At 38.6% G+C, this 13,660-nt stretch overlaps 1 protein-coding gene across 2 annotated transcripts in view; it reads left to right on the top strand.

Moving 5' to 3' along the window:
• Positions 1-12,975, top strand: part of CLDN18 (claudin 18) — a 33,303-nt gene extending 20,328 nt beyond the window's left edge. For both annotated transcript variants that reach the window (XM_073674290.1, XM_073674289.1), the window contains exons 2-5: positions 347-511; positions 5,183-5,321; positions 6,432-6,542; positions 11,907-12,975. In XM_073674290.1, the coding sequence (XP_073530391.1) occupies positions 347-511; positions 5,183-5,321; positions 6,432-6,542; positions 11,907-12,054 (563 nt within the window). In that variant the 3' untranslated portion in view covers positions 12,055-12,975. The remainder of the gene's footprint in view (positions 1-346; positions 512-5,182; positions 5,322-6,431; positions 6,543-11,906) is intronic.
• The last annotated feature ends 685 nt before the right edge of the window (positions 12,976-13,660 follow it).

Genomic DNA, 13,660 nt, shown 5'->3' on the forward strand with positions numbered 1-13,660 from the left:
CACTAATAATGAGACCATGGCATGATTATCAGGGTAGCATTTACCTAAAATGAGAATCAAGGTGAGTTAATGTTAATGAATGCAGTTAATGATTAAAGAATCTGATGGAAGGTGAGAGTGGAATTTGGATGCAGTACTAGGAAAACAAAAATAGCAGAAAAGGACATGGGGAATAAATGGTAGAGTAGGGCCCCACTTCACTTTTACTTTTTCTACCAAGTCTTTTCACAGCCTGGCTTTTGATTAAGTGTCCTGAGATTTATAGTATAAACATCTACAAAAAGTCTGTTTTAGTTATTATCCATAATCACAAAGTGAACTGATCCTGATGTTTTTCTCTTTATAGCTATGTTCCAGGCAGTCAGAGCCTTGATGATTGTAGGAATTGTACTAGGAGCCATCGGTTTACTCATTTCCATCTTTGCTTTGAAATGTATCAGAATTGGAAGCATGGAAGACTCTGCTAAAGCCAATATCACCCTGACATCTGGAGTAATGTTCATTGTTGCAGGTAAGTGTCATGAAAGGTGTGTGAAAGACTAAGTGCAACACAAAGGGAAGGGATAATGGGAGCCCAGACTCTAAGGAAAGGGGGGAATGGAGACCTCCTAGGCTGATCTGATATTACCCTGTCTTCACTAACGTCCCTGTATTGGTTCCTCAAAAAATCACCGCTCGTGAACCTAAACCCTGTATTTCCCTAGCGCTTGGCCCTAGATAGGGAATGGGGGGATGAGCGCTAGTCGATCCCCACTGACAACTAAAGACAACAAGGGAGACAGACACGGGGGAAAGTAGCTTAGCTTTAGCCGACTTCAGAGAGATAACTCCAAGCGTCCTCCTAGCACCACAGAGGAAGATAGCAGTCTGAGAGCTCCAAACATTCACAAGGAAACATGTGAGCATCACCGGTCCCTCCCTACTGCAAAGTGAAACTATTTAACACCCAGGCCATTGTGTTAATTAGCAGGAAGGAGGTAGCCACTGGGTCCTAGATTGAAACACCTAAGAAGGTGTCTGTAATGCCAAACGAAGAGATCTTCTGCAACCAACTGCAGGGCGACTGTCTGTCACATCTGACACATCCGTGACAGTAAGAAGGTTTTTTTTTTCTCTTTTATCTTTTTAACTAAATTGTTACTGAAGTAAACTTAAAGGAGTTGTCCACATTCAGAAAATAGCACTCCTAGGGTGCAGTTTTTTTTGTTTAAAAAAACAACAAATAAATTGCACTTTAATCACCCTTCTTGAGTCCAGTGCTAAGTCTCTGCAGTTGTTCTCTATATCTGATATTTGATATTGGCTGCAGTGCTGATGTCAAGTTGACAGCTCAGTAGCCAATCAGGGAGCTCAGTGGGTCTCCGGGGGGCATTTCATCTAGACAAGAGAGCAGCTGGATTCACTTTTTGTCAATGCTGCTCCTTGCTATCAGATACTGGGAGCAGCAGTGGGGACTTAGCGTTGGACCTGAGTAGGATGAGTAAAGGGCAGCTTTTTTTTATTATTTTTTAGAATAAGCTGTCATATATGTGTACATAAAGGATAGCACCATAACTTGCATTCTGTATTTTTCAGCTGTTTTATCCTCTACAGAATCTAACTCCAATTTTCTGTTCTGTCAAACTTACTGTGTGAAGACTATCCGCAATTATGTCTCCTATACACATTCCCAAATCCTGCAACCGTTCCTCATAGGACATGGTTTGCAGACCAGTCACCATTCTGGTCGCTCTTCTCTGAACTTGCTCCAGTTTGTCTATGTCTTTTTTAAAATGTGGTGCCCAAAACTGTACACAGTATTCCAGATGAGGTCTGACCAAAGAGGAGTAAAGACCGATAATGACTTCACGTGATCTAGACTGTATGCTTCTGTTAATACATCCCAGAATTGTATTTGCCTTTTTTGCTGCTGCATCACACTGTTGACTCATGTTCAGTCTATGATCTATTAGTATACCTAAGTCTTTTTCACATGTACTGTTGCTTAGCTCTATTCCTCCCATTCTGTATATGCTTTTTTCATTTTTATTGCCCAGATGTAGTACTTTGCATTTTTCCCTGTTAAAAACCATTCTGTTGGTTGCTGCCCACTGGTCCAGTTTATTTAGGTCTTTTTGAATCCTCTCTCTCTCTTCTCTAGTATTAGCTATCCCTCCTAGCTTTGTGTCATCAGCAAATTTAATCAGTTTACCCTCAATTCCTTCATCTAAATCATTGATAAAGATGTTGAACAATACAGGTCCCAGGACGGAGCCCTGTGGTACCCCTCTTGAGACATTCATCCAGCTGGATGTGAAGCCATTTACAACCACCCTTTGAGTCCGATCACTAAGCCAGTTATGAATCCACCTAACAGTTGCCTGGTCCATTGAATACTTGGTCATTTTTTCAATAAGGATGGTGTGAGATACTTTGTCAAATGCTTTGCTGAAGTCAAGATATACTATATCTACAGCATTTCCCTGATCCACCCAGTCAGTGATTCTATCATAGAAGGAAATTAAGTTAGTCTGACATGACTTGTTAGTTACAAACCCATGCTGACTCTGGTTAATCACTTCATTCTTATCCATGTACTTACATACATGTTGTTTAATAATTTGTTCAAAGATCTTTCCTGGTATAGAAGTCAGACTCACCGGCCTATAGTTCCCTGGGTCCACCTTCTTCCCCTTTTTGAAGATAGGAACAACATTTGCTCTTCTCCAGTCTTCTGGGACTTCTCCTGTTCTCCAAGAATTTTCAAAGATTATGGAGAGTGGTTCTAAAATTTCTTCTACGATCTCCTTCAGTACTCTGGGGTGTAATTCATCTGGACCTGGAGACTTGAACTCATTTATGTTAGCTAAATATTCCCTCACAATCTTTCTGTTTACAGATAACTTGGATTCCTCTATTCCTTTAAAAGGACAGTGAAGATCAGTTGATGTTACATTTTCTTTCTGAGAGAAAACAGATGCAAAATAGGAATTAAAAAGTTTGGCCTTCTCAACATCCTCTCTTACCATTTCTCCATTTTCATCCTGTAAAAATCCTATAGCATCTTTGACTTTTCTTTTACTTTTGACATACCCCCAAAATCCTTTTTTATTGCTTTTGACATCTCTTGCAAGCCTTAATTCATTGTCAGCTTTAGCTAACCTGATACGTGCCCTACAGGATCTGCAGACTGCATTATAATCTTCTTTAGATATGCCTCCCTCTTTCCATTTAATAAACATTTCTTTCTTTCTTTTTAGCATGTGTTTAAGTTCTGTGTTCATCCATCCTGGTTTCCTTAAATGCTTCCCATTCTTCCTACTTTTCGGGATTGTTAACGATTGTGCTTTGAGAATCTCATTTTTAAAAATTTCCCATCCTTCCTGGACATTTTTGTCCTTAAGGACATCCAGCCATTGGATCCCTCCTATTCTCTTTCTGAGTCTCTTAAAATCTGCCTTTCTAAAATCTAACCTTGAAGTTTGAGTCTTCACATGTCTTCCTCCTCTAGTTATCCAAAATTCTATAATAGCATGATCGCTGCCTCCTAGGGTCCCAGCCACCTTTACCTCCTCAACCATTTCCTCCCTGTTTATAAGGATTAGATCCAAAGTAGCAGATCCCCTTGTTTTCTCCCCTACCTTTTGGAAGATAAAGTTGTCAGCAAGAGAGGATAAGAATTTGCTTGACCTGTTAGTTTTACTTGAGAGAGATTCCCAACAAATGTCTGGATAGTTGAAATCTCCCATGACCACTACGTCATATTTTTTGGAGAACTTGGTCATTTGATACATAAAGAGTTCATCCATATCTTCAGCTTGCCCAGGTGGCCTGCAGTAAATGTTCGCACGTCTGAGCGTTTCTGTGTTTTCCTATGAGGCAGCTGTTGCCAGACATGTCTGGTGGCAACTTACCTTATGGTCTCGTTCAGATGACTGTATTTTCAGCCCAAGTGTGACCCGACAAAACATCAGACCAATGTTAGTCTATGGGGTCATGCACAAGTCTGTCAGAGTAAAATATTGCTGCATGCATGAGTTTGATCTGATATTCGGATCACACTCGGCCATGCAAGTCACTAAGTGTGTGGAAAGCATTGGACTGCACTCAGATGACATCTGACTGCAGTCCAATTTTCACGGACTGACATAATGAAGAAGATGCAGACATTTTTTTCTCCACATCCAAGAAAAGTGGATCACATTATGATCAAACTCTGAACAAACTCTTATCAGAATCTCATCAGAGTGTGACTAGCATAATTGTTGCTAGTCTGCACCTGCCCTATGCAGATAAAATAAATTTTCTGGAGTTCCCATGCATATTATACTGTCGGCCATACCTGTTGTTATCGACGGGTTTGACCGACATTAGTTTAATATGTTTGGAAAGGCTTTAGTGTTAAAGGGGTTGTCCTATGAACCAAGTACTCTTTAATCAATAGATCTTGAGAATAAAAGTAAATTTCACAATCGGATGTGTGAAAAAAATGTTCATGTGCTGAGATAATCTTATAAATGTGCCCCTGCTGTGTACTGTGTAATGGTTGTGTCTGACCGTACAGGAACATGTTCTGCACATACCACATCTCCTGGGCAGAGGAGGAAGCAAAAGAGTATACAGACATACCAGCAGGGGATCACAGCTGCTGGTTTCTGTAAGGAAAAACATTTCCCAGCCAGTTTAGGAACTTGTTTTACCTTACAGAAAGATTCAGCTGAAATCCCATAGTGTAACCCCATCCCATGCTGTCCCGTCTGCATACTCACTTGTGCTTCCTCCCATGCCTAGGAGCTGTGGCATGTGAAGACCATGTTCCTACATGGTCGGACACTTCCATTACACAGGGTCACATTTATAAGATTGTCTCGGGACAGGAACATTTTTTTAATACATTCATTTGTGAAACTTATTTTTATTCTAAGAGCTATAAATTAAAATGTACTTTGTTTGTGGGAAAACCCCTTTAAAAATGATAAAGTTGGAAAACTCTATAAAGGATTTTGATTATAGTACAAAAATAATTTCTTAAATCACAAGTGTTATATTGTCTCCATGTAAAGCAGTGTATATAAATGCTGGCATCTTTCTTCTAAGCTTTCACTTGTTTTCATCCATTTATTTTTCCCGTTTTTATCACCACGTAGTGATGTAACCTTGTTATTGTTATTAAAGTTATCTTTTTTATTTTGGTCTATTGAAGGTCTTTGCTCCATAATCGGGGTATCTGTCTTTGCTAATATGTTGGTGACCAACTTCTGGATGACCACTAGTAGCATGTATACAGGTGGAGCCATCAGTGGCATGGGAGGCATGGGAGGTCTCCAGACACTTCAGACAAGGTAACTGTGAAAATTCATATCACCTCCTTTATACAAACGAAATACATATTTATTGTATGGTATATATACAGCATTTATTGTAAGTACTCTTGGAATTAAAAGAAAATTCTTGGAAAAATACTGTGTCAAGACTGATCCAGGGCCTGTAGGGGTGATGGTCATGCATTACCCACTCAGGTCATATATTGGGCATTGCGCTTAATACTATTACCAAAATTAATACAGTACAGACCAAAAGTTTGGACACACCTTCTCATTTAAAGATTTTTCTGTGTTTTCATGACTTTGAAGATTCTACATTCACACTGAAGGCACCAAAACTATGAATTAACACATGTGGAATTATATACTTAAAAAAGTGTGAAACAACTGAAAATATGTCTTATATTCTAGGTTCGTCAAAGTAGCCACCTTTTGCTTTGATGACTGCTTTGTACACTCTTGGCATTCTCTTGATGAGCTTCAAGAGGCAGTCACTGGAAATGGTTTTCACTTCACAGGTGTGCCCTGTCAGGTTTAATAAGTGGGATTTCTTGAATATAAATGGGGTTGGGACCATCAGTTGTGCTGTGCAGAAGTCAGGTGGATACACAGCTGATAGTCCTACTGAACAGACTGTTAGAATTGGTATTATGGCAAGAAAAAAGCAGCTAAGTAAAGAAAAACGAATGGCCATCATTGCTTTAAGAAATGAAGGTCAGTCAATCCAAAAAATTGGGCAAACTTTGAAAGTGTCCCCAAGTGCAGTTGCAAAAACCATCAAGCGCTACAAAGAAACTGGCTCACATGAGGAAAGGAAGACCAGTTTCAGTTGTTTCACACTTTTTTGTTAAGTATATAATTCCTCATGTGTTAATTCATAGTTTTGATGCCTTCAGTGTGAATGTACAATTTTAAAAGTCATGAAAATACAGAAAAATCTTTAAATGAGAAGGTGTGTCCAAACTTTTGGTCTGTACTGTACACTGTAAAGTATGTCAACTCCTGACAAGGTCTGAAATTACTTTTATTGACTGTTGACTTTCACCATTTCTGTGTACATGGGTCTAGACAACTGAAGAATATAATTCATTTGATCAAAACAATGGATGTTATCTCCTTGTGACGCAGGTACACATTTGGATCTGCGCTGTTTGTTGGATGGGTTGCTGGTGGCGTTACATTAATTGGTGGAGTCATGATGTGCATAGCATGCCGCGGTCTAATGCCCGAGGAAACCAAGTAAGTCGACTTGTGAATTTAATTTTAACTAATGAGTTTCCTAAAGACAAACTACAGACAAGCTCCATTTAGACAAAAGTATCGCACCCATGTTTGGTGCTGTAAGTTCAACTAGGAGGACTCCTGTGGTTACAACTGGAAAATTGAATGAATACATACAGTAGATATCTAAAGCTAACAAATTTTTATAATGCTGAGACTGACCAATAGATTTAAATCTGTAATTAACTGGCAAAACACTACATGAACATTAGAGTTGTGCTTGATGCATCTACTATCAATTTCCAAAAATTTCTTCAATGTAGAGATCTTCCTTGCAATTGGGAGTTGTATGTACCATAATTGACCACTTAATAATAATTCTTGGGCTCACATTCAGCAAAGTGATTACGCCAGAATTCAACTCGGTGTTGTGCAAACATTTTGACACTTTTGGAGCTTTCATCCAAGTTGACTGAGGGGAAAATTACAAAAACAACACAAGATTTTTGCACAACACGGAGTTGAATTTTGGCATAATTGCTTTGCTGAATGGGAGCCTAAGAATCATTGTGGCATTCCTTATGCCAGAAATCTTACTTCAGTCCCTGATTGGAATAAGATCTGTGGCAAGCCACACGATGGCTACTGTCACTTGTCAGAAACTCCTGATTCATTAAAAGGCATTTGTCTCTTGATGAATCAAGAGCGTCGGACTCCAACCCAGTGTTGATTAAATGAGGCCTTAGTGAATTTGGCGCATCACACTCCAGTGATGCCCTTCATTAAGATTGGCATTAATCAAAACACAAAATGTGCTGCTTCACTGTTTTTAGATCTATTAGTCAGATGTTTATATGGTTACTGAAGTACAATTATATTAATTTCTTTGGTTTTTAAACTTTTATTGCCAAATAGAACAAGTTTATGCAAGACTGAATACTTACAGGGTTGACCCTCTTTTTCCAAGACTTCTGTAGTTCACCCTGGCAGCTGGATCTCAGCATCTTACCCCACTCCTCTGCAATCCAATTCCTATTCTTTATGTAGAATGTCAGTCTGTCCTTAATAGTTTTTGTAGAAAGTAGGCTTTTATGGTGCCCTTTTTGACACCAGCCCAGCCTCTAAAAGCCTTTGACTCACTGTGTATGCCGGTGCACTGACACCTGTCTGCTACCATTCCTAAGAGAGCTTTGCACTCATGTTGAATCAATCCCACAGTTCAATCCTCTTTCGGAGGTGATCTTAGCACTTGCTAGATTTTCTTTTGGCATCTTGAATTCTTATTTTCAGAAATTGTCTTTGAAATTCTTGAAATTTTATGATCCGATAAATGGATGATTTAGGTGCAATCTTACAAGCAGCAATGTCCTTGCCTGTAAAGTTCATTTTATGCAAAGCAAAAATGTCTTTCACATATTTCCTTGGAGGTAACCATGGTTAACAGAAGAAGACAATGATTTCAAGCACCAGCCCCCTTTTAATGCAACCATTCTTCTCTTATAATCAGCATGACAAAATATCAGCTGCCTTGTCTTCGTTAACACTTTCTCCTAAGCTAATGATAAGATCACTAAAATTATGTAAGCAGATCATTTCGTGGGAGGTATGAAATTTAGTGGATATTTTTTTTGTGATTAAATTACTTTGCAATTGTTTGCAATTCACTTCCTAATAATCTAGAGATGATACAAGTTGCCACTATAAAAACAAAGCAGCAAACCTTGTGAGAACCAAAATTTGTGTCAGTCTCAAAATGATTGGCTATGATTGTATTTTCAAATTAAGCTCAAAGATAAAAACATCTTTCACCTATCATCAAGTTGTATAATTGCCAGGATGAATGATTGTTGAAACCCTCCAACCATGTTCAAGAATATTAATTGACTATGGGACTGACACCAAGCACTGTACTATGCTATCTCCATTTGTAGTAAGAAGTAGATTGGAAAAACTCCAGCACCTTCTCCGTATCCATCACAAGAGATGTAAAGTTAAAATGTCCATTTTATTAGTTCCATTAAAAAAGCGCCATATGTAAGGCAGACCTTACTCATTTCAAACCATACAGGGGTTCTTAATCATAGGTTACATTGCTATAGTTAAAAGACATATATATATACATATGGACTGAAAACAAAAGAGAAAATAGGGTGGAGACAACAAAGAACAGGAAGTTCATTAGTGAATGAAAATCCTCCTGAGGATAATTGCTCAGTAATATGCATAAATTAAACTTATGTGCATGGTATGCTGGCAAATTAAGTACACCATTAGAAAAGAGTATCAAAAAATGTACATTAGATTATTGCAAAAATTGAGACCATTGGGACTGCGAGAGTTAAGTTTAAGAATCCATAAGGCTTCTCTAGCTAAGAGAAGCTTGCCTCTATCTCCTCCAGGTATTTGTCTTTGCACCTTATCTGTACCAATAGCCTTAAGGCTGTGTGCCCACGATGCGTTTTTTAAGCGTTTCCGCAGCGGCAAAAACGCTGCAGAAACGCTTAAAAAATGCATGGTAGAAGGTCTGCCATGTTCCCCAATGATAATCCACATGTGCTGTGCACATGCTGCAGAAATTTCCTCTGCGGATTACCATTGCGGAAAAAAACGCAGCACTACCAATTATTTTGCGGAAGCGCTGCGTTTTCGCCGCCATTGACTTGCACTGAAACGCATGGATTCCGCATCACTGTATATGTAGATGCGCATTCCATGCGTTCCAATGTGCGGATGGTACCCGGGTGTGGAGGACAGGAGACTCTCCTCCAGACCCGGGTACCATAGAAACTGTGAAAAAAAGAATAAAATAAAAAATAAATGTTATACTTACCTTCTGACGGCCCCTGCTGCGCTCGTCCTCCTATGCCGGCAGATCGCGGTGGACTGAAGGACCTGCGCTGACGTCATAGTCATGTGACGGGTCACGCGACACTGACGTCGGCAAGTCCTTCAGTGTAACGCGATCTGCCGGCAGCCAGGACGGAGCGAAGCAAGACTCCGGGGGTCATCGGAAGGTAAGTATAGATTTATTTTTTATTTTTAAACATTCTTTCGGTCACACTATATAAATCCATGCCGGTTGCATGGATTTATATAGTGTGACCAAGTTGACAAGCACTTTCCAAGTGATGCTAAAATCGCTTGGAAATGCATGTGAAGAACGCTTCACATCCGCATGTCCCTGGCAGGAAAAACGCATGTACAATCCGCATGTACAATCCGCATGCGTTTTTTTCTGCCAGGGAGATGCAGAAACACTCAGGAAAAATCCGGAGCATTTCTGCATCGTGGGCACATAGCCTAAGTGTGGAAAGATCACCACAGTGAAAATCAGCAAAATGTTTGCTGAGCCCTGACATGGAGGACTCACTGCATTAGGATTCGGAGTCGCTCCAGTAGCATCCTCTGCGATGCGTCTTTTGAGCATGCGGCTGGTGCAACCCACATAACATTTTTTGCAAGATGTGCACAGAGCTTGATATATGACATATGTACTAGAGCAACTAATAAAGTGCTTAATATTATAGATTTTGCCTGCACTGTCAGTAAGTGTCTTGGTCTTAAACATAAATTTGCAAATGTTACACTTGCTGCCTCCACATTTATAGGATCCATTAATATGAAGCCATGTGTCTGACCTTGGGCTTTTGGTGGACAAAAAACTTGGAGATAATAAATTTCCTATATTGGGGGATTTTTTTTTAATAAAATTAATTAATTTTGTTGCTAAAAAATCCCCCAATATAGGAAATTTATTATCTCCAAGGTCAGACACATGGCTTCATATTAATAGATCCTATAAATGTGGAGGCACTAAGTGTAACATATGCAAATTTATGGTTAAGACCCAGACATTTACTGCAAATTCGCGGCCATTGAATTTACTTGAAATGCAGCAAATCCACATATACCTGCGGGTTTGCTGCGTTTCAATGTTCCTCAATGGCCGCGAATTTGCAGTGTAATCGCGGTAGAAATGGTCATGCTGCGTTTTGCAACGCAATGCGAATTTGGCGCGCTAATTAGCACATCATGTGCACAGCACATCCGAATTCACATTGCTTTGCATGGCAGACTGTTTTACAAGCGTTTTTGCGGCCGTAAAAACGCCGCAAAAACGCTACAATGGTAATCCGCAGATTAAATTTCTGCAGCATGGGCACAGCACATGTGGATTATCATTGGGGAACATGGCAGACCTCCTACCATGCATTTTTTAAGCGTTTCTGCAGCGTTTTTGCCGCTGCGGAAACGCTTAAAAAACGCATCGTGGGCACACAGCCTTAAGGCTATTGGTATAGATAAGGTGCAAAGACAAATACCTGGAGGAGATAGAGGCAAGCTGCTCTTAGCCAGAGAAGCCTCATGGATTCTTAAACTTAACTCTCGCATTCCCAATGGTCTCAATTTTTGCAATGATCTAATGTACATTTTTTGATACTTTTTTCTAATGGTGTACATAATTTGCCAGCATACCATGCACATAAATTTAATCTATGTATATTACTGAGCAATTATCCTCAGGAGGATTTTCATTCACTAATGAACTTCCTGTTCTTTGTTGTCTCCACCCTATTTTCTCTTTTGTTTTCAGTCCATATGTATATATATATGTTTTTTAACTATAGCAATGTAACCTATGATTAAGAACCCCTGTATGGTTTGAAACGAGTAAGGTCTGCCTTACATATGGCGCTTTTTTAATGGAACTAATAAAATGGACGTTTTAACTTTACATCTCTTGTGATGGATACGGAGAAGGTGCCGGAGTTTTTACAATCTACTTCTTACTACTTCTCATCCCTGGATTTGCTGCCAAGGATTTCCATGCACCAGTGGACCCTTATGGCATATGCATGGTAGGCTGAAATTTTCCCTTTTTTTTCCCTTATACACCTATCTCCATTTGTCCCATGGAAGATGTATATTGGGGTAGAACTAAGGGATGACCACAGCTTAGTTCAAGCTGAGAATATGGAACACTGGTTCTCACAATTGGTTGGGGTCACATCGACCTCCAGGAATCCCTAGAGATCATATATTTATATTCTATCGTATGGAGAGGTGACAAATGTTGCTTACGGTCCAACTCTTTTTAAAGAACCTAAAGAACCAATTCAACTCTCTAATAATACTGCAGTACAATTCTAAAAAAAAAATAGATTTTTTTTTTATTTCTTATGTAAGCTCCTTATAGTAAATGAAGGACCTATCAATTGTCCAACCTACAATACATCTAAATCAGCCCTGATCTTGGATCAATGTGTGTAAAGATCTGTTGGGTCAAGCCAAGCTTGTTATGTATGGCAATAAATATAGTGGTAAATATAGTAGTGAATGGTAATATACCTATAATATATCTTTAATATTTTTTTTCTCAAGGTACAAAGGTGTTTCCTACCATGTGTCTGCCAAAAGTGCTGGTTATAAGACATCAGTATATGAAGACAAGAGCAAGAAATCAATTTACAATGAGTCTCGACGCAGCGAGGATGGCAAGAGCTACCCTTCAAAATACGATTATGTGTAAAATTATGAATGACCCCATTTATCTATAGTGACATAATGTGTACGATGCAAATCAGAGTCCTGTACTTAGCGGCACCTGCGTGCAATAATTATCAAACTAGACAAAAAGTTAGAGACTCTTTTTTTTCTTATTTGCATATACCAGAATCTTCAATCTCACATCATATCATATATTATCCCAAATTTAGTATAATTATGATATTTGTATATATATTTTTTTACCTCTTCAATTTATAAATAATTCTGCATTCCAGGTCTAGGACATTATAATTGTTTATGTAAAAGTCTATGTAAAACTAGAGTCAGTAAAGATAAGCAATTCTGTCGTACGCTGACCCCACGTCACTGACCACTTGTGACCACATCACAATGACCAGACATTACAGAGATCTGGGTAGGATTAACATGAAACAGATGCATGTTCATTGGGATGTTCTGCTTGGAATTACTTATATTTTTGTGCGTTTTTTGCTGTTGCTAGTTTGGGTTCTAAAATATAAACAATAAAACAGATAAACTGATAAAATATCTATTTTTTTTATCTAAAAAGGTATTTCATACACTTATCCAACTGTACTAATTATAACAAAATCACATGCTAAACAAATAGTAGCCAACCAGCCTAGCCAAAGCCATCGTTGTCTCTGGTTTTCCCAGATGTCACCGTTTTATAAAAATGGCAGTAACCTGTGCCTCAATGGCAAATTTTAAGGTAATAGTTCATATGTTCCAACACCTTCAGCCTGAGCGCTGCTCACAAATTCCTCAAATTTATAATCAATATACACCTTTAACCCCAGAAGCTGTGGCCATTCTTTACTTTTTCGCTTTTGTTTTGCCTTTCTCGCCTTCCAAAAGGCAAAACTTTTTTTCATTTTGCTGTTAATAAAGTTAAATGACGACTGTTTTTTTTTTTTTTTTTACAAGACAAGCTGTAGTTTTTATTGGTACCATTTTAGGGTCAACATGACAGTTTGATCTCTATTGATTTTTTTTGGTAGTTGACATAATTAAAAAAAAAAAAAAACTGCGATTCCGCCATTTTGATTTGCTTCTGTTTCGGCGTTTACCATATGGTATAAATATTTTTATATTTTGTTAGTTTGGACAATTGCTCACATGGTGATACCAAATATGTTCTTTTTTTATTTTGAATAAGGGATAAGAGGGATGATTTAAACTTTTATATTTGTGTAGGGTCTTTTTTCCAATTGAAATAAAAAAAAGTTGTAATGTTTTTTTTTCCATTTTTTTAATTGGTCCCCTTATGGAACTTGTGCCTGTGAGTGTTTTATTTCCTATACAATACTTTGCACAACTGTTGTTTTGCAGCATACAGTATTGTTATTGGCATCCTTTGAGACTAAGTGCTATGAGTGTTGGAAGCAACTTCCCCTGTTCCTAACTTCCTAAATGTTACGATTACCAGAGGTATCTAAGTGGTTAGAAAAATAAGTAATCAGCTCACCTTCCAGTGAGGACAATCCAGTGGGAAAACCACTTGTATTCACATAGAAACCCCTGGTAGACCTTGTTTGGTCAGGGTGTGGTGCAAGGAGTGTTGGAACACACTAGGCTGATATCCAGGTCAGAAATGGAAGAAGGGT

Source organism: Phyllobates terribilis, unplaced genomic scaffold (genome assembly GCF_046119375.1).
Source record: "Phyllobates terribilis strain yellow unplaced genomic scaffold, ASM4611937v1 Scaffold_3__8_contigs__length_932513732, whole genome shotgun sequence".
Taxonomy (NCBI): domain Eukaryota; kingdom Metazoa; phylum Chordata; class Amphibia; order Anura; family Dendrobatidae; genus Phyllobates; species Phyllobates terribilis.